General features: G+C 53.3%; 6 protein-coding genes across 6 annotated transcripts; 3 read left to right on the top strand and 3 right to left on the bottom strand.

Annotated features, from left to right (window-relative positions):
• Positions 1 to 53: 53 nt before the first annotated feature.
• MRS44_018446 (uncharacterized protein) lies at positions 54 to 1,485 on the bottom strand (the record flags this gene model as incomplete). Its single annotated transcript, XM_065615929.1, has 2 exons — positions 54 to 951; positions 1,019 to 1,485. The coding sequence occupies 2 exons, from the start codon at positions 1,483 to 1,485 to the stop codon at positions 54 to 56; spliced, it is 1,365 nt and encodes a 454-aa protein (XP_065472001.1).
• A 770-nt stretch (positions 1,486 to 2,255) lies between these two features.
• Positions 2,256 to 9,487, top strand: MRS44_018445 (uncharacterized protein; the record flags this gene model as incomplete). The annotated part of the gene is made up of 6 exons (XM_065615928.1): positions 2,256 to 2,710; positions 2,755 to 5,839; positions 5,918 to 6,981; positions 7,043 to 7,577; positions 7,624 to 9,281; positions 9,337 to 9,487. 6 exons carry the CDS (start codon positions 2,256 to 2,258, stop codon positions 9,485 to 9,487), a joined length of 6,948 nt encoding a protein of 2,315 aa, XP_065472000.1.
• Positions 9,488 to 10,335: 848 nt separating this feature from the next.
• Positions 10,336 to 11,561, bottom strand: MRS44_018444 (uncharacterized protein; the record flags this gene model as incomplete). Its single annotated transcript, XM_065615927.1, has 3 exons — positions 10,336 to 11,170; positions 11,319 to 11,426; positions 11,476 to 11,561. 3 exons carry the CDS (start codon positions 11,559 to 11,561, stop codon positions 10,336 to 10,338), a joined length of 1,029 nt encoding a protein of 342 aa, XP_065471999.1.
• Positions 11,562 to 13,358: 1,797 nt separating this feature from the next.
• Positions 13,359 to 14,341, top strand: MRS44_018443 (uncharacterized protein; the record flags this gene model as incomplete). Its single annotated transcript, XM_065615926.1, has 2 exons — positions 13,359 to 14,128; positions 14,236 to 14,341. The coding sequence occupies 2 exons, from the start codon at positions 13,359 to 13,361 to the stop codon at positions 14,339 to 14,341; spliced, it is 876 nt and encodes a 291-aa protein (XP_065471998.1).
• Positions 14,342 to 15,073: 732 nt separating this feature from the next.
• On the bottom strand, positions 15,074 to 17,469 carry MRS44_018442 (uncharacterized protein; the record flags this gene model as incomplete). The annotated part of the gene is made up of 7 exons (XM_065615925.1): positions 15,074 to 15,368; positions 15,466 to 15,578; positions 15,758 to 15,913; positions 15,965 to 16,070; positions 16,389 to 16,563; positions 16,677 to 16,957; positions 17,267 to 17,469. The coding sequence occupies 7 exons, from the start codon at positions 17,467 to 17,469 to the stop codon at positions 15,074 to 15,076; spliced, it is 1,329 nt and encodes a 442-aa protein (XP_065471997.1).
• A 1,144-nt stretch (positions 17,470 to 18,613) lies between these two features.
• MRS44_018441 (uncharacterized protein) lies at positions 18,614 to 20,724 on the top strand (the record flags this gene model as incomplete). The annotated part of the gene is made up of 2 exons (XM_065615924.1): positions 18,614 to 19,723; positions 20,518 to 20,724. The coding sequence occupies 2 exons, from the start codon at positions 18,614 to 18,616 to the stop codon at positions 20,722 to 20,724; spliced, it is 1,317 nt and encodes a 438-aa protein (XP_065471996.1).
• Between the last annotated feature and the right edge of the window lie 283 nt (positions 20,725 to 21,007).

Below are 21,007 nucleotides of genomic sequence, written 5' to 3'. Positions count from 1 at the left end.
CTTGGTTTTAATTTTCACCCTGAGAATATTGCAGCAGACTACCATTCACGTTGTTATTCCTTTTCCAGAATTTTTTTGCTAGGTTGACGGTTTCGATGTGGCCGGATTGGCGAATCTGATGGTAACGCGACAATTGAATGAAGCGCAGGCGTCGAAGGGTTTACCGAGGCAGGGCTCTGCCTAGTAGTGTTTGAGTCGCTAGAGGAAGACGCCGAGGCTGAGGCTGAGGGAGGGAAGGATTGAGTGGCAGCGCTGCAACCGTCAGGCGAAGAGGAAAGGTTTGGGGCCGGCTGCGGCATACGCGGCCTCTTCGTCGGCGTCGGCGCAGGGTCAGGGCAGTGTCGCTTTCGTGGCGGTGTAACGGGCTGGCCGGAAGATGAGGTTGGAGGACTCGGTAGGAGAGTGCTAGGCGTAGTCACAGAATAGCAGGCAGCGCGCATATCCTGGAAAGCGGAGGAAGCCGAGGAAGCTTGTTGTTTCGGTGACGTAGAGAGAGGCACGGTGGTAGCCCTATCGAGAAAAGTCCAAGAATCGGGAACGACAATAAAGACGTAGTCTCGTTCGAAGCCCGGGGGATGGACCATGACCCGATGGTCGAGCAGGCCGGCGACTTTGCCAGTGCAGGTGAATTGGGTGTTAGCCTGGAACTGGGAATCTCGCCTCTCGGTCATTTTCTTGCACAGGATGGCCCAGGGATTCGTGTGAACGGGGAAGATGACGAAGACCTGGAAAGGGTGAGAGCCTCTGAATGGAGTTTTGTCGGGGTTCCCTGGAGTAAGATAAGTGGAAAGCTGGATGAAGCCGCAGCAGTTTAGTTGGGCGGCGTCCAGACCTGGGAGGAGGTCCTGTCGCAGCAAGGAGTGACCGGGGCCGACGATGGGGCCGGTGAAGGAAACGATGGGCGGGATACAGGGGAAGTTGACCATGGAGGCCAAGAGCCTAGGCAGAACGCTTTGGGCATATATCAGCCGAGTTTGTTCGAAGGAAGTGCGTGTGGGGGGAGTGCGTTAAGACCTACGGCTGATAGCTTTGATCACGGACGATGAGGGCGGGCATGGTGTAGAGAAGGGTGCGGCCTGCATCAGATTCTAGACCGTCGAGCTGCTCAACCTCCCACGCAAGGGCGTAGGGGTGGACGCGGCCATTCATGAAGAACCACTCTTCGATCCATTCCGAGGCTACAATAGGTTGATTGTAAATCGAGAGATTGAGACTGAAGAAGATGGATGTCGGCGAGTCGTCAACGTCGGACCGCAGGGGTGCATATTCCGCGGCCAGCAACCACGAGGGGGGAGGCAGGAAGATGCGGGCGAGCGTTTCGGCATTGAGGCCCTTGATGCGATGCTGATCCTGGTGAGCGAATCTGGAGGGGCAGTCTGGTTGGGCGAAGAACATCATAGACATATCACCGCCAGCGGCCCTCTGGGTGTCGAGCGGCTTTCGAAGGTGGGGCGAAGCATGGGCGACGGGCGAAGAGGAAGACATGATACGTCCCGCATAGATTAAATGACTGATGTGGCTACAGGTGGAGGATTAAACCGCAGCTGTCGCGCGGCGTGGATACATAATTAGCTGACGACCGGGCAGAAGGTCCCTCAGTGATTCGGACAAAGGAAACGACTCTTGGGTTTCTGCCAGAAAGAGTGGTAAATCAAGTTGTTCTATATCCTGGACCATGTCCGTTCGATACCGGACTATCTCCGTGTTGAGATGGATATATATCTATATATAGAGAGATATATATAGACATCTAGATATATATATATATATATATAGGGTAAACTAAGCTGATCTATATCCTAGACGATGTCCGTTCGATACTGGACTGTTCCCGTGCTGAGACGGCGAGTGACGTAACGGCTCCCGAGGTCAACGAGGCTGTTATATATAGTAGATGATATCCGTTTAATATCGGACCGTTCCGTGTTAAGACGGTGAGTGACGCTCGACGGGAGCTGTGTGTTGCGCGAAACGGCAACGATGCGACCGTCTTCCTCAAAGTCACGGAGGGACGCGGAGGAGAGCACGGCGTTGGAATAGCCGGCTTTTGGCAAAGTTGCGGCGATGAATTGTATGCATGGACTGGCTGAGATTGTGACAATGGACGCATACAGGGAGGGTTGTAGGTGGTTAAGGGGGCTCTATTAGCATCATCAGCCAGAAGCGAAATCATGCAACTAAAGAGACTCTGACACGGAAGCCTTGTGATCTAACGGTCCGCCTGGAGTCATCGACGTCGAGAAGGCAGCAGCAAGATGGATAGTCCAGCGGCGAAGCCACGTGAGGCGGTTACTCACGTGGGAGCCTACTCATTGTCAGCTGGGAATGGACAAGAGGATAATGATGTAAACGTGTGGGGGAGAGAGCATGGAGTTGCGACGACAGGAGGCGGCGTAGTTGTGGTAACAGCCGGCGAAAGGGAGCCCAGCGCACAGGGCAAAAGGCTGCTGGGACGATTGTCAACATACGATTCGCTGGCGAACGCAGCATCAATGTTCCGACAGATTTTGCCTAAGCAGTCTGAGGTTGACGATACCTCATGGAGGCAGCATGCGGAAGCAATTGCAAGATCGTTGCCCAGAAGACCTCTGCGAGGCGGCTTGCGGTCTAACAGAGCACGGAAGCGTCATGATACGGCCAACAGTGGAGGTTCCGCGCGACATCAAGCATCGGGTGAGCTTGAGAATGGGGAGCTTCGAGGGAGGGGGGGGTTTCTGAACCGGGGACGTCGGCATGGCAGCCCCCGTTGCTTAGGGAACATGGCGCACCGGAGGCGGCGAATTCTGAACTCCCGCGCTTTCATCGACACTTCTTGCCTCAGGAGAGGGGCCTTGGAGATGATGAGCAGGGCGGTACGGCGGCGGCGGCGGCTAGCGACGCTTCGCTCTTTCGACGGAATGAGGCACCCACGGTTCGGATTATTCAGCCCAAACAATCAGTGTCCGAAGAAGATATTAGTCGAAGAGAGCTAGCAGCAGCAATCACGCGGGGTTTGCCCAAAAGACGTAGGGGAAGAGGTCGGCGGCTGAAAGCAAGACCGCACACTAGCCATGTCTCCGATGCAGCAGGTTTGGCGCAACATGCATTGCTGGCTCAGGCCCGAGATGGGGATGTAAGGGTGAATGTGGACGATGCCGCCGCAGAGCCGGAAGACGCTGCGCTGGTCCGAAAGACTCTGTTACCAAAGGTAGCGAGTGGTGCGGTGGGGGCGGCGGTTGCTGAGCCAGTCCTGTCTCGCCGACATGTTTTGCCCAAGGAGAATCGGCGAGGAGATGAGGAGGAGGATGGTATGGCAGCGGCTGCCCAGAGAGAGTGCGGGAGGGAGGGAAGCTCAGTGAGCAGGATGAGGCTTCGGATTGAGGGTGTTCGCCGGCATGGCTTGCAGCCTCTTGTGCCCAAAGAGAGGGACGGCGCGGTGGGAGATGCGCATCTAGCCGAACCTTCGTTGACAAGGCCACAGCGTCAGATGGTTTGCGGGAAAGCAGACCAAGCACGCAGAGATGAGGCCGTGGATCTGAGGCAGCCGCAGCGGCAAGGAAAGAGAAACCGCAACAACAGCCGAGATGAGCCTCCGAGGAAACAAATTCGAGCTGGAGGAATCCGAAGGCAAAGGAGGCGGGAAATGCAGGCCGAAGACTTGGCGAGCGTGCTGGGGTTCTTGGAGGAGGACTTTGCCGTGAAGGAGAGACTGTCCAACGAGCAGACGTGGTGTACGCCCGTATCGCAGGAGAGAAAGGTGTCGACCGTGCGAGACTTTTACCAGGCGTTCCACGATGCAAGCACCTTGCCGATACGGACCTGCATGCTGTGCTATCGTAAGTGCGCGAAGAAAGAGTTGAGAGAGGTGACGTGGGACCGGTGGATGTCTATATGCGTCGAAAAGGGCGACCGCTCGCCGTTTTCATGTCGAAGCTGCTTTCCCGTGGGAGACTCGATCTTGAGCTGTGCGGAGTGTATGAGTTGCCTAAGGCGGGGTGGCCTGTCGCCAGCGGCCCAACTTCACAGCCGCCTTGGCTGTGAGCACATGTTTCCGGACGAGCTCAAGGGCCTCACACTGGTCGAGGAGAAGCTCATCGCGCTGAATTCGTGTTATGGATTTGTCACAAGATACAGCATCCCGGGTGGCCAGAGGCAAAATCTGAGGTATCCGAGGCATGTTAAAGGCCACATCACGGTGTTCCCGAACAATGTGCAGGAGCTGGTCACGAAGGTGCTCCCCCATCCGCTTTTGCAAGTCATGGACGAGATCCACATCTCGTGGCAAGGCGCAAACAAGCCGGGACCGAGCGATCTTTCAAGCCTCCTATCGGTGAGGCGGCGAGCCGTTGAGAGGGCCCTTGTCTGGCTGAAGAAGAACAATCCACACTATGCTGAGATCGAGATCGACGCGGCGGAGATGGAGAGTTGGGGAGCCCCGCCGCATGGGGTGCCGTCTCTGGTGTATGATCGCATGGAGCGGAACGAGCCGTCCCCGTGGGAAAAGATGCGAACAGCGCACGTCGTGCCGCCCACGGAGCGCGCCATGGACGACGAGGATTCGGTGGAGATCGAGGAAATTCTCGCTCGGCTCAGTCAGGGAGAAGACGCGCCAACACGCAAAACCGGAGGACCAGCGACAGATGAGGCAAACGAGTCTCGCTGCAAAGGCGAAGCTGCGGCTAACCAAGTCACGATACCGATCAACGAGGTCACCTCTTCTGGAATGTTTCCGCTGGACGGACCGTCGGACGTAGCGGATGTCGAGAAATTGCGGTTTGCTTGCGACGCCGTCGGTGAAGGTGCTGGGACCGGCCATACGGGCCCGAGAACATGGGTTGGATCCTCGGCTGAAAGGTGGCGGGGGCATGCTGACGACTCTGAGCCGTACATTCATGTTTCTCGCGGGGACGAATTCGCCGATACGTCTGATGCCTCGTTCTTCGCGAGGACGTTTCCCACGCTATTACCGTTCGGCGTCGGGGGGCCACGATTAGTTCAAGAAGCTGTCTTGGAGGCGGGAAGAGGCGCCAGGATGAGTGTAGCAGATGCCGCGGCGCAAGATCTCTTGTCGTCTCGGAACATGAGCCTTCGGGCCTGGACTGACATCGTGTTGCGGCGTCATGGCGGCCGATTTGCGACGCACCACATTTTCGCATTTCTCGTGTTCAACATGGGCGTGCGGTCAAGGAACCGGCGTGTCAGCATGCTGAGCGTGACGAGGAAGAATTTCCGCAAGGTGGAGCGCATCGTACGGTCGCTGACTGCAGACAGGTTAGCGGCGGCGAGGGCAGAGTTGGAAAGCTCAGGCAAGACTACCGACGATGGTGTGAAAGAGCTTCTCAGGAGCCTGTCGCTGTATGGTTACCGCCAGCCTATGTCCAGAGAGCTCCGTCTCAGCATGCGGCACAAGATCCAGGCGCTCATCGTTCGCTACGGCGTGCCAGCCATTTGGTTCACTATCAATCCAAACGACATTACAAACCCGGTAAAGCTCCGACTGGCAGCGTACCGCTCACGCGATCCTGAGGCAGCGGAGGCTTTCCTGCGAAGCCTTGACATGTCGTTTAAACGTATGCGGTTGTCCATCTCAGACCCTATGAGTTCGGCTGTATTCTTCCACCGGGAGATGACGTTGTTTTTCGAGCATTACGTGAAAGTAGGAGAGGAGTCAGTTTTCGGGCGGATCAGCCAGTACTATGGTGCAGTGGAAACCAATGAACGAGGGGCGCTTCACGTCCACGGGCTGCTCTGGTTGCATGGAAACGCGCATCTGAGCTCTATGCTTACCGATATCCAGGGGGAGGATCAGGCGGCGTATCGTGAGCGCATCGTCCAATACGTCGATAGTGTTTTCTCCGAGGTAATGCTCGATGCGCGTTGTTGGCCTGGATCCAGGACTTCTGGTGGGCAAACAGGGCTGGGCTGACATGCTAGGCAGGATCTTGACCAGGAAGGGTTCTGCGCCGTGCAAGCGGAGCGGTCGGTGACGTCCGATATTTCCTCCCTGCTGGACAACACCGAGCAGTTCTCGGCCGCATTTGACGAGGAAGCCAACTTCTGTGCCGGCGCGACGCAGATCCATACGCACAGTCCAACCTGCGTCAAGTACTCCCTGGGCAAGAAGAGGCGGAAGGGCGACCTCTGTCGGTTCAAGGCGCCATGGACATTGGTCGAGAAGACTGCATTCACGCCAGACGGCGTGCTGCGGATTCGCAGGACGCACCCCATGGTTAACCGGTGGAACAAGACCATTGCCGTAGGGCTTCGCCACAACCACGACATCTCCTTCATAGCGACGCAGCGGAAGACCATGGCCCTCGTCTATTACGTCACAAATTACGCGACCAAAGTAGAGGACCCGACGTGGAAGCGCGTCGCCGCGGCCGCAGAACTGTTGCCTGTCCTCTCAGCGGGTGGCCAGCCGGCCGCTGGGGAGGATGCTGGAGGCGACGCCGTCGGCGACGAAGACGGTACAAAAAACAAGACGCGACAGTTTCTGATGAGAGTGGCTAACCGTATATTCACGGAGCGGCCTCTATCGCAAGTCGGGGTCATTGCCCATCTTCTAGGGTACCCGAGCGAGTTCACGAACAGCAGCGCCTGGGCGTACCTGAACGTATCTCTGCTCTACTGGCACGTCTTCCGACGGTGGCGACACCTCCGGCAAGAGAGCGGCATCGCGATCGCGGACGGTTTTGTGGACGAGTCGATCGTCGTGGAAGAAGCAGGCCAGAGAATCAGTTTCGCTAAGGCTTATCACCATCGTGGAGATGTCCTGCGACGTCTGTGCCTATATGACTATGTTTCGCTCGTCAGGCTCCAACGCGTTGGCAAGGACGAGAGCTTAGGTGCCTGGGGAGAGGTGCCCTTCGAGAGCGATTGGGCGGCTGGGAGGCAATGGGTGCAGGTGCTGAGACGGCCGGGAAAGTATGCCGTCGTCTGCCTTGACGGCTATCTGAGCAAAGATTTTGACCAAGACGATGAAGAATCGTGTTATTGCAGGTATGTCCGGGGATGACTCGACCGAAAAGGTGTTGGAAGAGATTTAACTCTCATACTGAAGAGCAGCCGTGCAGCACCTAGCCTTGTTTGTGCCGTGGGAATCATTCCTGGGTGAAGAACGAGACGGCATCAACGACATATGGGCGCGGGCACGAGAGTCGCTGCATCCTAGAATCTCATGCCTCGTCGATAACGTGCAACTCCTTCGGCGGTCCGCCGAAGACGCAAAACGGGACGCTAAGCAATGGGCATCCTCATCCGGCGACGGGGACGGCACGGGCGGACATGTTGAGGAGGCGGGAGCAGGCCAGGCGGATGAAGAGTCTGCATCGGCGTACCAGTCCGATAACGTTGGAAACGCAACGCGTCTTGTCGACGTCATCAGAAGCGCGGTCGGTGCGAACCAGATCACGGCGGGATCGCGGGAGCTCACAGCACTGATGCAGCAGCTCTGCCGCTTCCAGCAGTCAGCGCTATGCTCGACGGCCGAACTTCAGGCCACCATAACACCCGAAAGGGGGAAGACGGATCAACATGCCAGGGCGGATGTTTTCCGGGGCCGCAGTACCGCCGCAGGATCAGGTCAAGGCCATAAAGTCACAGCAGATATGTGCCTCCAAAGAGAGGGTGAAAATGATCCAGGGCATACAAAATATGGCCGCGGCCCATGGAACTGATCGCAGTGCAGCGGCGCGGAGCGTGCTCGCCGGTTTCGGGGACGGGGACATTCAAATGACGGCGGCGGACTTGGAAGAGATGGTAGACGACGCAGATCCGAGGGTAGAAGTCCGGTTCGGCCCATCAACCTCTTTCCTCGAGGCTGGCAAGGATCTGGTAGCACGATTGACATTGAATAAGAGACAGGCGATCACTTTCCTGATAATATGTCGCCAGCTCGACCTGATAAATCGTGTGGAGAACGGTGACATCGGGCAGCTCTGCCAGTTCGTCGGCGGCGAAGGTGGCACTGGCAAGTCGCGAGTCATCGAGGCACTCGTCGAGCTTTTTGCTAAGAAGGGCCTCTCGAATCGTCTGCTGATCACGGCGACGTCAGGGACGGCCGCAGCACGCATCGATGGCATCACGATCCACTCTGCATGTGGGTTCTCGAAGGACCAAGGGACAGGCGCGGACACGACGACGGACTTAGACGGCGTCCGGCTGCCGAAACAGGCGGAGAGATTCGTCCATGGTCAGTCGCGGATGGACTGGCAGGACAAGGACCTGCTAGTCATTGATGAGGTGAGCATGCTCGGAGCGCGGACGCTGCACGCGGTGAACGAGCAGCTCTGCCGGCTCCGCGGATCGCAGCAAGATTTCGGGGGGATCCCTATCGTTCTCTTTTGTGGAGACTTCCGCCAGTTCCGCCCGGTACAAGAGAGGTCGATCCTGCTCCCCAGCGTGGCCGTGTCGTGGGACGAAGACAACTCGTTCAGGGCCGAGCAACGGCACCAGCATGAAAAGGCGCACGCGCTGTGGAAGAAATTCACGACGGTCGTCATGCTGAACGAACAAATGCGCGCCGCCGGGGATCCGGTACTGCAGAGGCTGTTGAAGCGGATCCGGCTGGGCGTGCAGGACCGCACAGATCTAAACCTCCTCAACTCAAGGTGCTACCGGGAGGACAGGCGAATCCCGTGGGAGACGGGCATCAACGTGGTGACGCCGCTGAACCGGAATCGGTGGAACCTGAACATGGAGGCGACTCTGTCGTTCCAGATTCAGCAGCGGTCGATGATGCGAATCTTCATATCTGAGCACAAATGGAAGGAAGGTCTGCCGACGGAAGAAGAAGCCATCATGATCCTGAACCAGGGTGACGATAGCGCGATACCGGTGCCGGCCGTCTTCATGTTCGTGGCGGGAATGCCCGTCGTCGTGAACCACAATACCCACATGGGGCTGAAGCTGGTCAATGGTGCCAGTTACACGGCGCTAGAGGTCATTCTCGACAAGGCGTACGCAGGCTATCGGATCTCGGCCGACATGACGGTCCACTTCGGGCCGCCCGCGGGGATAGTTCTGGAGTCGGAAACGACAAGAGACTTCCACTTCGTCGGGATGCCGCAGGGCACCATCCTCCTGGCGCCCATGAGTATTAGGATACAATGCCAGCGGAAACGGCCGTGGCAGCAGAACGACGTCAGCCGAAAGGGTTTGCCTTGTGCGGCGAGTTTCGCGTGTACAGACTACAAAGTGCAGAGCAAGACGCTCGAGCGCGTAGCTCTGGAGCTGCGAGGAACGCGGACGACAAATGTCGACGGACGCGTTGTCCCCTCGCAGTGCGACCCGTACAGCCTGTACGTGCAGCTGTCGCGTTGCCGGACGCTGGACGGCATCATGCTCGTGTCCAAGGTGCGAGAGAGAGAGAGACCTGGTGGGCAATAGGGTCCCCGAAGATATGACGGCCGCGCAGGCGAGGCTAGAGAAACTGAGCGACAGGACGGTTCAGGAGGCGTTGCGCTGGTTAGATGACGGTTCTGAAGAGTCACAGAGACTGCGTTAGGTGACATGGGAGTGGCAGCGCGAGCCGCGGGCGGGGGCGGCTAAATAGGAACGCGCTTATGGGGGGGCAACATACACGCGGCGGGCACTGACCCATCACGGGCCGAAGCCCCAAAAGGCATCGACAGCCAATCACGACGGACACTCGGCAGCCAAGACACCATCGACCAATCGCGAAGGACTTTTCAAAAATTCAAGAGCACCTGGACGAATGTGGTAATTTTTGGGCCAATGGGAAGCGGGCACTTGAGGGGTGAGGCCGGCGGGTGGGGCATAGTCCTTTCGTTCCTCAAGGCACAGGGGAAGGCGCACGTCCGCCGGGGGACGTTGGAAGTTGGAAGCTGGGCGTGATGGGCAAGTTGGCGGCTCCCTTGCGCTGAGTAGCCTTTCGGTACGAAGCTTGCAACAAGAGCCTGTATGGCTGTTTTACTAGTGGGTTGCTGCACGTGTTGAGAAGAGGGCGCGGTTTTAAGTGGTCGGCTCCGGGTGGGTGGATGAAGAGACTTGGCCAATAGGGCGCGTGTGTGTGTTACCTTTATTTTGCGTAGCCAATAAGACGTACGCAGCGGGCTTTGAGGAGAAGGCACCATTTTGAGTGGCACGATTTGAAGAGCTTAATGCGGAACTAAGAGACGTAGCCAATAGGGTGAGGGTCAATAATTGAGACAGGGATCAGGGGACTGAGACTAGCAGAGATCAATCAGTTGCAATACCAAAGAGGGAAAATTGTCAATTTGAGTATAAGAAGCTGCCATGCCAAGATGTCCTGGTGTTGAGACCGTTGGACTTTTATCACTCGCATTGGTGTTGAAACCGCACCCTTATTGAGACTTGGCCTCTTCGCAGTCTTCAGTCTTGTAGAATTTCAGCCCAAAGCTGAACATGAATGTTTAGCGAGTCACCGTAATGCTTCTTGATGAACTTGAGTTCGTCGGCGTCGAAATACGAGTCAGCTAGCTGCCCCTCCGGGCGGTCATCGTTAGGGTAGTCCCGACCAATATCGCTATCGTCGCTGTCGTCGCTGTCGTCGCTGTCGTCGCCGTCACTGCCGGCCAGGATGGCCCGGAGGATAATACGACCCTCTTCGCGATCGTCTTCCTTGTTGATGTTGAGACCGTGGCTCGCTAGAAACCTGAATTCGCCGCCCCAGTGTTTCTTGAGCAACTGCTTTTCCTCGGTCGAAAGAGGACCTACCTCCGCCTGCTGCAGGGCTTTGCTGGCATGCGATGCCTCCCATTTCTCCCGCTCACTGTCGGCCCATCGCACGTTGATCCAGTACATTGCCGACGGATCAAACGGAGTAATGCCAACCCGAGGCCCAACCGGTGGACCGCTCAACCTCACCTGTAAGAATTTGCCGCGGGGCTCAAAGTAGGCAACGGTCCTACCCTGTTTATCAATGATGGTGCCTTTTATGTTTTGCATACTAGATCCCGTATGGATATCGTATTCGTCTAGAATCGGACTTCCAATGACATTACAGATGCCTGTGGGGACGTGAAGGACATCGCGCAGTCGTAGGATGCCGTGGGATCGTGGACCGGTAGCCCTCGGACTTCGTTTGACGGGAAGTTCGACCGTGCCGATCCCCACAACCGGCGTTTGGATCCCTCCCATCAAGTGGCCGACCATGGAGTTAAGAGGTGTGTAGTCGGCGCCGAACCACGACCGATCCTTGGCGGCACTAAAAATTCGATTAGATGTCAACTAAAGCTTCACTTCGACTTCGGCTTGGCCACTACGAGGGATAGAATAGAGCGGACCGGTAGACGGACAACGTATATATATGACTTGTACGTGATGATATTGCGAGCATGCGGGATGATACGTACTGGACGTTGGAATTATTGGACCAAATCCATGAAGGGCATGGAAGAGATCCGGCCATGGTTGATGATCCGTTGCTTCGCGCGTTGACGATCCGCTCTTGATTGGCAAATCTATGGCGACCGTAGAACGCAAACAGGAAATCTAGGCAGCCTAGCGGACGAGTATCGGCGATATGGAGATGAGATGACTAGACGGATGGAGGGAGAGTGTTCTGGCGGATCGTAAACGATGGTGGAAGTTCGCATGACGGAGCTCGTGAGCTAAAAACAGCTGACGTCATGGCGTCATGGCCTGAAGGGACCGGTCAAATCTCGGTACGGGACAACCTCGGCTTAAAACCAGCCAAGCTGAAATCACGAAACAAGACTTGCTTCACCGAAACCTTCAACGTCAATACAATGAATATATATTTTCAACGTTGATACTATTAATTTTCCTGTTCAAATTCGTTCCTTAAGGCCCTTTTGGATAAACCGCGAAGCGGTTTGGCTCTCCTGTAAAATATAAGGACAAGAGCAATAATGCTATCACAAACCGAGTTCCACGTGCATTTCACGTGCATTTCACGTGTCTCTTAACAAGAAACCCTCAAAAAGAAGACTCCTTTACACTTAATCTCAGAGAGCGAATGAGAGTTCACTTGTGCGCATTGGCAAATGAGGAAGAGAAGATTGGCACCTCTGGGGGCATTCGGATGGGGTTAATCCGGACCAACAAGAGGTGCGGTTGCGCTTCCGAATCGGGTAATCGCTGAATGCGGTAATTTTTTGCAAGGGGGGCCAAATTTTGGGGGGGGGGGAATCCCAGAGCTTAAGAAGACCTTTCGTACCGAAAGGCATACCACCTAAATCCTCATACAAACCATTCTTAATTAGATAATGACTTCCCAGTCGATACCTTCATCACTACCTATAGAGGCAGCCAATCCAGGGGCTTCAATTAGGACAGCCAAGGTCAAAAAGCTCAAGGAGGCCGGTCAGTCGTAATAAAAGGAGTCACCAGACAGTTTGGGGATGTGAGCAGTGTAATGTAGCAATTTGTAGCTCGAGAGATTGCTGGTACTTCTACTATAGGCTAAAATAGGTGGGGGGCTAGGTACCTTTGATCCGGTGCATTTTTATTGGCTGACCCCCCCTGCTGTGACCCGACCGGAGCTCCTCGACAATTGAAGGGATAGATATCAGCAAGGGTGATACCATATTTCGCGATTGTGTTCTCCACAAGCGAGAACCATTTACGAATAGTAGTCGGATCTTCGTATTTGGCTCTCTGATAATCGTATTTACGATTAAACCGCGTTGTAAGCTCTGGTTGTCGCCTAACGAAGTTAGAAGCCCAGTTCTTTCCGACAGGCGATGCATCGCGGTAAGCGAGCAGTCGGTTAGCCATTTCTTCTACACCACGAAGTCGCGGGGGAAACCCTCGTGAATCTAGGTCGAGAATGTACTCAATAAGAGTCTGTTCCTCCAGATCAGATAGTTTTCGTGATTTAGGGATAATATCGCCTCGGAAGGGTCTGCCGTTATGTCGGTCAAGAAGAGTACTATAAGGGGCTTCATAGATCCTTGCGGCGCGTCGGAGACTTAGTTTTGGGTCATTTTTATAGGCTTGAAGTGCAAGAATGATATTTGACTCATTATTTGATTGTGCCATATTGCTTGGTTGAGGAATAGATGATTAGATGACAAGAGGGGAGGATGAGGGATTTTTGACCGACTCACTTGTGGAGAACGTTAGACGAAGCACTGGACTGGGAAAAGACGGAGCGGCGCGACGTTCGAAGGAGACAAAACGGCCATCGTGCATTTCACACGAAACACCGCGCGTACCAGCGACATACCGTTCATAATCAAAGGAAAAGTAGTCAAGCCGAAGGCGAGCGCCAAGATCCTCGGAGTGGTCATGGATGCGACACTACGGTACAAGGAACACATAGCTAGAGCTGCCGCAAAGGGGCTCTCGGCCGCCATGTGCCTGAGAAGACTGAAGATGCTGTCACCGCGGACGGCGAGACAGCTGTTCGTAGCAACAGAGCTCCCACCATGGACTATGCGTCCAGCGTGTGGACGCACTCGTGCGGTGTCAGAGAAGCAGCTTGGTTGGACAAGGCACAGATGGTCGGAGCACAGGCGATCACGGGAGCTTTCCAGACCGTGGCGACAGCGGTGGCAGAGGCCGAAGCTAGCATCCAACCGGTGCAAGAACGGCATGCGCAGGCACCAACAAGGTTTTGGATCAACCTCCGGACCCTTCCCAGGACACACCCGTTGGCGACACTGAAAGTGAAAGCGTGCCGTCGACTCATGTCGCCGATGCAGAGGATTGCTCAGGTTCAAGGGGAGACAGCCACTGAACGAATGGAGATCATTCAGGAGTACGCGTTACCGCCATGGAGAAACCGTATCCTGGTGTCGTGCGACCCCAACCGGGAGAGAACGGCGGAAGCGCCAAAGAGGGCGGATGGCATAGTCATTGCCACCAGCTCCTCGCAGAGAGGGGGCATGGTAGGCATGGGAGGTGTCGTCCGAGACACGGCCATAAACAATGCCGACGAGGTAGTGGCCAGCTACTCCATTACTCTCGGGTCGAGGGAGGAGCTGAACCCATACATCGCCGAGCTGGGCGCTATAGAGATGGCCCTGAGATGCATGCCATATGGACTGTGTCGACGAAACCTAACCGTCATGACAAGCAGCCGCTCCGCCCTGGAAGCCATACGGCGGCCACGACAACAGTCTGGCCAACGGACCATTCAGCATATCTACGACCATGTCAAGCGTCTTGAAGACGAGGGCAACTCTCTCCGGATGATGTGGGTTCCAGCCGGGGAAGAAGACTTCGCATTGGGACCAAAAGCAAAAGCAGCAGCCCGGAAGGCCACCGAAAGAGAATGCAGACCATATGAGCCACCATATCAAGCAAGGTCTACGAGGATAAGACTAGCGATAACCAAGCAGCGGCAAATAAGAACACTACCAGAAAGAGTCGGGAAGTACTCGAAGCAGATAGATACGGCACTGCCTAGCAAGCATACCCGTACTCTATATGACCTGCTAACAAGGAAGGAAGCGGATGTATTGGTCCAGCTCCGCACCGGAGTGGCAAGACTAAACAGCTTTCTGCACAAGATCGATGCAGTGGAATCGGACACGTGCGAATGTGGCCAAGCATCCAAGACAGTTCAACATTTTCTATTCAGATGCACAAATTGGACAATGCAACGGGAAGGGATGCTGAAATGCTCACGAACAAAGATGGGAAACCTCTCGTTCTTCTTGGGAGGAAAGTCAGCATCTGACGGTGACAAATGGGCGCCAAACATACAGGCAGTACGGGCGACGATCAAATTCGCCATTGCAACAGGGAGGCTTGACATGAATAAGAAGCCTCAGACACACTAACTATTCAGATCGAATCCTACGAACATACAGTCTCATTTTGGCAGACCGTGCTTCAGCTGCTAAGGATAGGATGCTGAACACTTGGAGAAATTGGCCTTCAAGCAGGCCTGTCACGGCATATACACCAGATTGGACCAGCCAGTAAAGGTGAAATTGTTGGGCTTTGGGTGACCATGGAAGCACTGTACGAAACGAAAATAGCTTAGCGCCAAGGCCCTCTGGGGTGTGTCCCCCGGGCGAAATAAAATCTTTACCTTTACGATGATTGTGCATACATGGAGGGTCTGTTGATGTCTGACTGTCTGCCTTATTAGAGAGATCGAGTCAACACTAAGGAGCCTCGCACGACATCCCCTTTATAAACTATTGGCACTGCAGCTTGTCCAGAGGCAACTCTGGACTCCCGGCACAAGATACCATAAAGCCTCTGCACCGTCCAATGGGTCCGCCGCCATTATGGCGAACTGGTTCTGTCGGACGTAGCCAACTGCCGCGCCCTTATAATGTCGCCAAATCTCGAAGGGATCGTCGAGCTGTGTTACGTTCGTTGCGTTGCCGGAATTGGCCGTCGTATCCACTATAGGGCGCTGCTTGTTCCGAAGCTCGGGCTTGGTGGTTTCCGCGTCTAGTGCAGGAGGCTGTGGGAGCGCCCTGAAAGGGATTTGCCGTCGCGATGGAACAACGAGGCGTATCTGACGTCACACAGTTCAAGAAGGATCGCAATGAGATGCTCCAGACCGAGGCTTACACCGCCGGGGATGGCTCGACGAGGTCGAATCCGGTGATATATTCCTGCTTGTCGTCTTCGGTTATCTGTGAATGCTCCATGCTCTTCCGGATCTTCTGCTCATCATGAATCCGCTGCCCACCATTGCAGATCCAGTGACCACGCAAGAAGATATTGAATGAGTTTGCCCACTGGGTGCCTTCGGCACTATGTGTGTAGAACGGTCGGGTATGGGCGGGCAACTTGTCGAGTATGTAGTAGTCGGTCATGTATTTGTCATGTATTTCTGCTTGACCAGCTCGCCCAGCCGTACTTCATCTCGAGTGGACAAGTCTTCTCCTTCAATATCACGACCGTCGTTGCGGAGCATTTGCAAAACTTCGGTGAAGGGGATAATTGGGGTCTCGTCGAGCCAGACGACGTCTTTGCTGGGCCACCGGTCACGGACGACCTGGAGCTCGGGCATGGACTATACAGTAGCAAAGACATGCTTTAGGGCATCGTCAACAATCTGGATGACATAGTTGTATGACTGGCCAAGGGTCATTCCGACATCAAGGCTGGTGCACTCGGTAAGATCTTGTTGGGCTTCTTGTAAGGTTCTGTTGTTGGACTGCGCAGGGATGCTGAATGCACTTAATAAAAGGATTGATCTTGTGATGATTGTTATTATTGTTATTGTCTTCTTCTAGAGTTCAATGCAGGTTATGTATGCCTATTCCATGCGATGTGGAATCAACTAGAACAACTGCTTTATCAGCCTGTGGCGATAGGTGGCGATATTTCCAGCAGCTTCCAATAGCTTCCTCTTAACCTTGAAGTCGAGGGGGAACCCTCAGTTCTTCCAACAGGGTTTCGGAATTATTTGCGTGGAAGACCGGACCGATCTTGCGAGTCAGCATGTCAGACGTGAAATACATTCAGCCCGGCCTCCATCGACGTACCTCGTACACTTTCTTAAGCCAGCCGCTATCGCCATCTGGTTGGCTAGCTGCTGGCTTTGCGCCAGGACCGCCCTGCGACTATAATAGCTGACCTCGAACATCTCTGAGCCGCTTTCTATCGCTGCTGGCTGCAACTTAGGGGTATGGATCTCGACAAATCCTTGGTCCTCGAGAACTTGGCGGAACGTCCGAAGTATCATGGCACGGATGCGGAATAGGGCCTTATTGGATGGATGGCGGAGGTCGAGAATGCGGGTTGACAACAGCTCCGGGGGGGTTTGGGAAAACCGGAGTTATCAAATAGCAGGCCATGCGCGACGTCGACCAGGTGGACGGAGTAGACGGCGACTTCGAGACCAGAGTCGGTGACAGAGCGGATAGGCTCATGGGGTTGCTGGAGGGTACCAGTGACTTGAACGAGGGACTCCGGGGTGAGGCATTTGACCCATTTGACCAGGTGCGGCGTTGTGCGGTCGAGAGTGTCAACGATATTCCGCCCCAGCCGAGGAGGCGTCCGGATCCACTTGGGCGCCTTGTTGTGTATATAACTGGGACCTTCGTCCTCTTGACTTGAGCAGTGATTAAGGCCAATAAGACTCCGTTTCGTGTGTTTACATTTGACATTGGAGTCCCCCAGAGGCTGAAAACTCCCGAGTATTCTCTGCCAGCACTGGCCGCTGTGGCTGGGTTACATCCGTGGCTCTCCGTGTTTGACTTGACGCGCTGGCTGCTCGGGGCCAGGGGTTGCTCAATGAAACGGTCTGGAACAGGGGCGATTTCTGATACCCCCCTTGCACGGGTTTCTGACAAACCGCCGTCCTGAAAACCACAACTAGCCACTGTTGGGAAGCAGAAAACCTGTGGCTGTCGTCTCAAACCTAAATTTAGGGCGCGGCCGTTTGAGCGCCTTGTCGGATACCGTTTTGAACCACTCAAGCTGATGTTGTTGAATTGCGCAGTGATGCTGGGTGTGATTATTGTGCTTGCCGATTCGATGATTGGTTTCCTTATTGGATTTGTTCGTGGCTCGGGAGTTCCTTAAAGAGCCCCTCTTCTGGTTGTTTGTGTCTTGTTTTCTCATATTTAAGCCCTTCCTTCTAGTTCTCTTGCCATGGGCCCAATACGCAGAGGCAGGGCCAATACTATCGTCATCATCTGATAATCGGTTCTCGTCAATAAGGTCTTGCTACATTAATCGTAGTATTAGTAGATGCTCAGAGCGTAGGAGAGCGCGCTACCTAGCAGTCCAATCGGGGTACTTATTCTCGCAGGCTACCAGATAGACTACCTTTTTAAGGGTATCTAAGATTAGCTCTTTCTACTCGAGCAGGAGTTTAACGAGTCGTTTAAAATCGATATTAAACTATGATATCGTCTCATATGAGCCAGTTTTGATCTAAATAAACTAATATAATGTTAACGTAACGTATATGATAAGCGAGTGCACCGGACAAGTGAGTGCACCAGCATACTGTATAACCTAAAGTCACAAAATCCTAAGTCTCTAAAAATAGCTATAAAATAGCTATGAAGTTAAAAAGAGTATTTCAATAAATATAACTCTATATAGTATCTAAAAATGATTTTTTAATATTTTTAAAAAAATCCGTTTATAAAGAAATAGCGATATATACAGTGCGAATAATGTTTTTTCTGAACTAGCTTACTAAAGGATTTTTAAAAAGTTTATAAAAAATAATAAATACTTTTCTCATTTTATATAATTAAACTTTAAAATTATAGCTTTCTAAGATTTTTCCTTAATTTTAGAGAATTCTTTAAAGAGATTAAAAATTAAGGTATAAATCCTAAGAACTTTCAAAGTGGTGCACTCACTTGTCCGGTGCACTCACTTATCATGTACGTTACATGATAAGCTTATGTCACAGACAAGCATGTGTCACAAAAATGCCTCATTCTCTTCTCTTTACATTTGATCAATTGATTCTCAACCATTAAAGATGTCCCAGTCAAATGATGAAGCAAAAATTCTTCTTGCCCTGCAAGCCCTTCAAAATGATCCAAAATTAAGCATCCGAGGCGCCGCATCAATATACCAAGTCTGTCATCAGAAGCTAGGTCGCCGCCAGCGAGGCATGCAATCTCGACGCGATTGGGTCCCTAAATCACGCAAACTATCTGATCTAGAGGAACAGATCATAGTTCAGTTCATCCTCGACCTGGATTCGCGAGGATTTCCCCCGTGACTGCGTGGTGTGGAAGAAATGGCCAACCGATTGCTCGCTGACCGCGACGCGCCACCCGTCGGCAAGCGCTGGGCTTCTAACTTCATCAAGCGACACAAAGAGCTCAAGACGAGGTTTTTTCGCAGATATGACTACCAGAGGGCTAAATGCGAAGACCCAACCGAGATTCGAAAGTGGTTTAAGCTCGTGGAAAACACAATCGCGGAATATGGTATCGACCTTGCTGATATCTACAACTTTGATGAGGTTGGCTTTCTCATGGGCATGATTGCAAGCGGAATGGTCGTCACAGGCTCAGAAAGGCGTGCAAGACCAAAATCAGTGCAGCCTGGAAACAGGGAATGGATTACTGTCATCCAGGCGATCAATGCGGAAGGCTGGGCGATCGCGCCGTTCATCATAGGTGCGGGCCAATATCACCTCGCCAACTGGTACTGGGAAAGTAACCTCCCGGACGACTGGGCTATTGCAACATCTCCAAATGGCTGGACCGATAACGAGCTAGGCCTTGAGTGGCTGAAGCACTTTGACCGATGCACAATGACGCGATCAGTTGGTCGCTATCGTCTTCTGATCCTTGACGGCCACGAAAGTCACCACTCTCTCGACTTTGAGAAATATTGCCAGGCAAACAAGATTGTTACGCTCTGTATGCCGCCTCATTCATCTCATCTACTTCAGCCTCTCGATGTTGGGTGCTTTAGCCTGCTCAAGAAGGCTTACGGGCAAGAAATCGAGCATCTGATCCGATGCTCTATAACCCACGTTTCCAAGTCCGAGTTCTTTCCCGCCTTTTATGCAGCGTTTCAGGCCACCATGACAGAGAAAAATATCAAGGCAGCTTTTAGAGGGGCTGGGATTATTCCTCTTGACCCAGAACGCGTGGTATCGAAGCTTGATGTGCAGCTACGGACTCCAACGCCGGTTGAGGAGGAGGCCGGCCCCTCTACCGCTTGGGTTTCCAAGACACCCAGGACTGTCCTTGAGGCCCAATCTCAGTCTGAATACCTCGATAGACGAATAAGAAGGCATAAAAGTAGCCCGCCAGAGTCAATTCTGGAAGCATTAAAGTCACTTTCTAAGGGAACAAAGGCAATGATGCATGAGAACGCCTTGTTGAGAGCTCAGGTCCGTGATCTTCAACAGGCAAATGAAACACTAAGCCGGCGTCGAAGGGCAAAAAGGACCAGACTACAGAAAGGAGGGGTGATGATAGTAGGGGAAGCAAGGGAAGTAATTGATCAGATGAATATAGATGGGCAGGTCGAGGGCGAATCGTCGAGAAGTGGTGGTCAAGGAGGGTCGGCGCGACCGAGGGAAAGGCGCTGTGGAGGATGCGGCAAGACGGGGCATAACGCAAGGACATGTCAAATAGTTGTCGCAATATCTGAAGAAGAATACAGCAATTGATTTTAATTGATTAGAGAGTTTGTTGTGCTTTTCTGGTGATTTCTGTTTTGAAGGTTGAGATTTTTTGTGACACATGCTTGTCTGTGACATAAGCTTATCATGTACGTTATTATGCTAACCCGGGCTTATAACCTATTATTAAATTGCGCAGTAATGCTAGGTATGATTATTAAAATCAAGGTTATTATTATTATTATCATAGTGAGAGCTCCCTAGGGGTTTATATCCCATGCGATTCCATCTAGGACTTTTAACTTTCAATCTAGGACTTTATGATATGACCCTGAAGTGAGGGGGAAGCTCCCAATTATTCCAACAGCTGAGATGCGCTATCAATCTACCGAAGCAAGACGCCATTCCGATGGAACACCACTAACCTTTTTCAAATCTTTTGAGGCTCGCCGCGCTTTTTTCCACGAGTCAGTAGCGCAGCTGGTAAACAGCGCCGGAAGTAAAGCGCTTCTTGACCTGAGTCTGGCACATGGACTCAAAACGTTGTGTTAGGACCGCAGATGTTTGAGCGTTTCCGCGTCGAAACAGATTCACTGATCAAGAACGCAACAAATTTGATTCATCTGGCTTCTCCGGATGTTATGTTTGAATCTGGGCGTTTGAACCATCAATCGGAACCCCCAGATTTCAATGCCGAGGGCTCAGGGCCCAGAGTCGCTCATCGAAGCCCAAGCATGAGGGAGGACAACGAGTCAACACGGCGGTAGATTATCTACAGGTCATTTTCCTGATGGCCAATTGAGTTCTGGACCTCCTTGGATCCGGGTTCATGGTTTCGGACCTGATGCATGGGAATTGGTGATGTCAGGTTCTAGATTCAATCTCGCGGCTCTAGTCCCCAATCTGTACGGAGGAAGGGCCAAATAGTTTTTGCCCAGGAAAAAGCAACGAAAAAGCCACAACTAGGGTAGATACAAGGAATACTTCAATCTCATTTGACCCTGCTAGACACTAATATTTTATAGCACGCTCCAGTTGGCAATTAAAACA

Source organism: Fusarium solani (assembly GCF_023522795.1).
Source record: "Fusarium solani strain SB1 chromosome Unknown bctg00000016, whole genome shotgun sequence".
In the NCBI taxonomy this organism is placed as follows: Eukaryota; Fungi; Ascomycota; class Sordariomycetes; order Hypocreales; family Nectriaceae; genus Fusarium; species Fusarium solani.
Note: the sequence above shows the minus strand (reverse complement) of the source record. Positions and strands in the feature narration are given on the sequence as shown.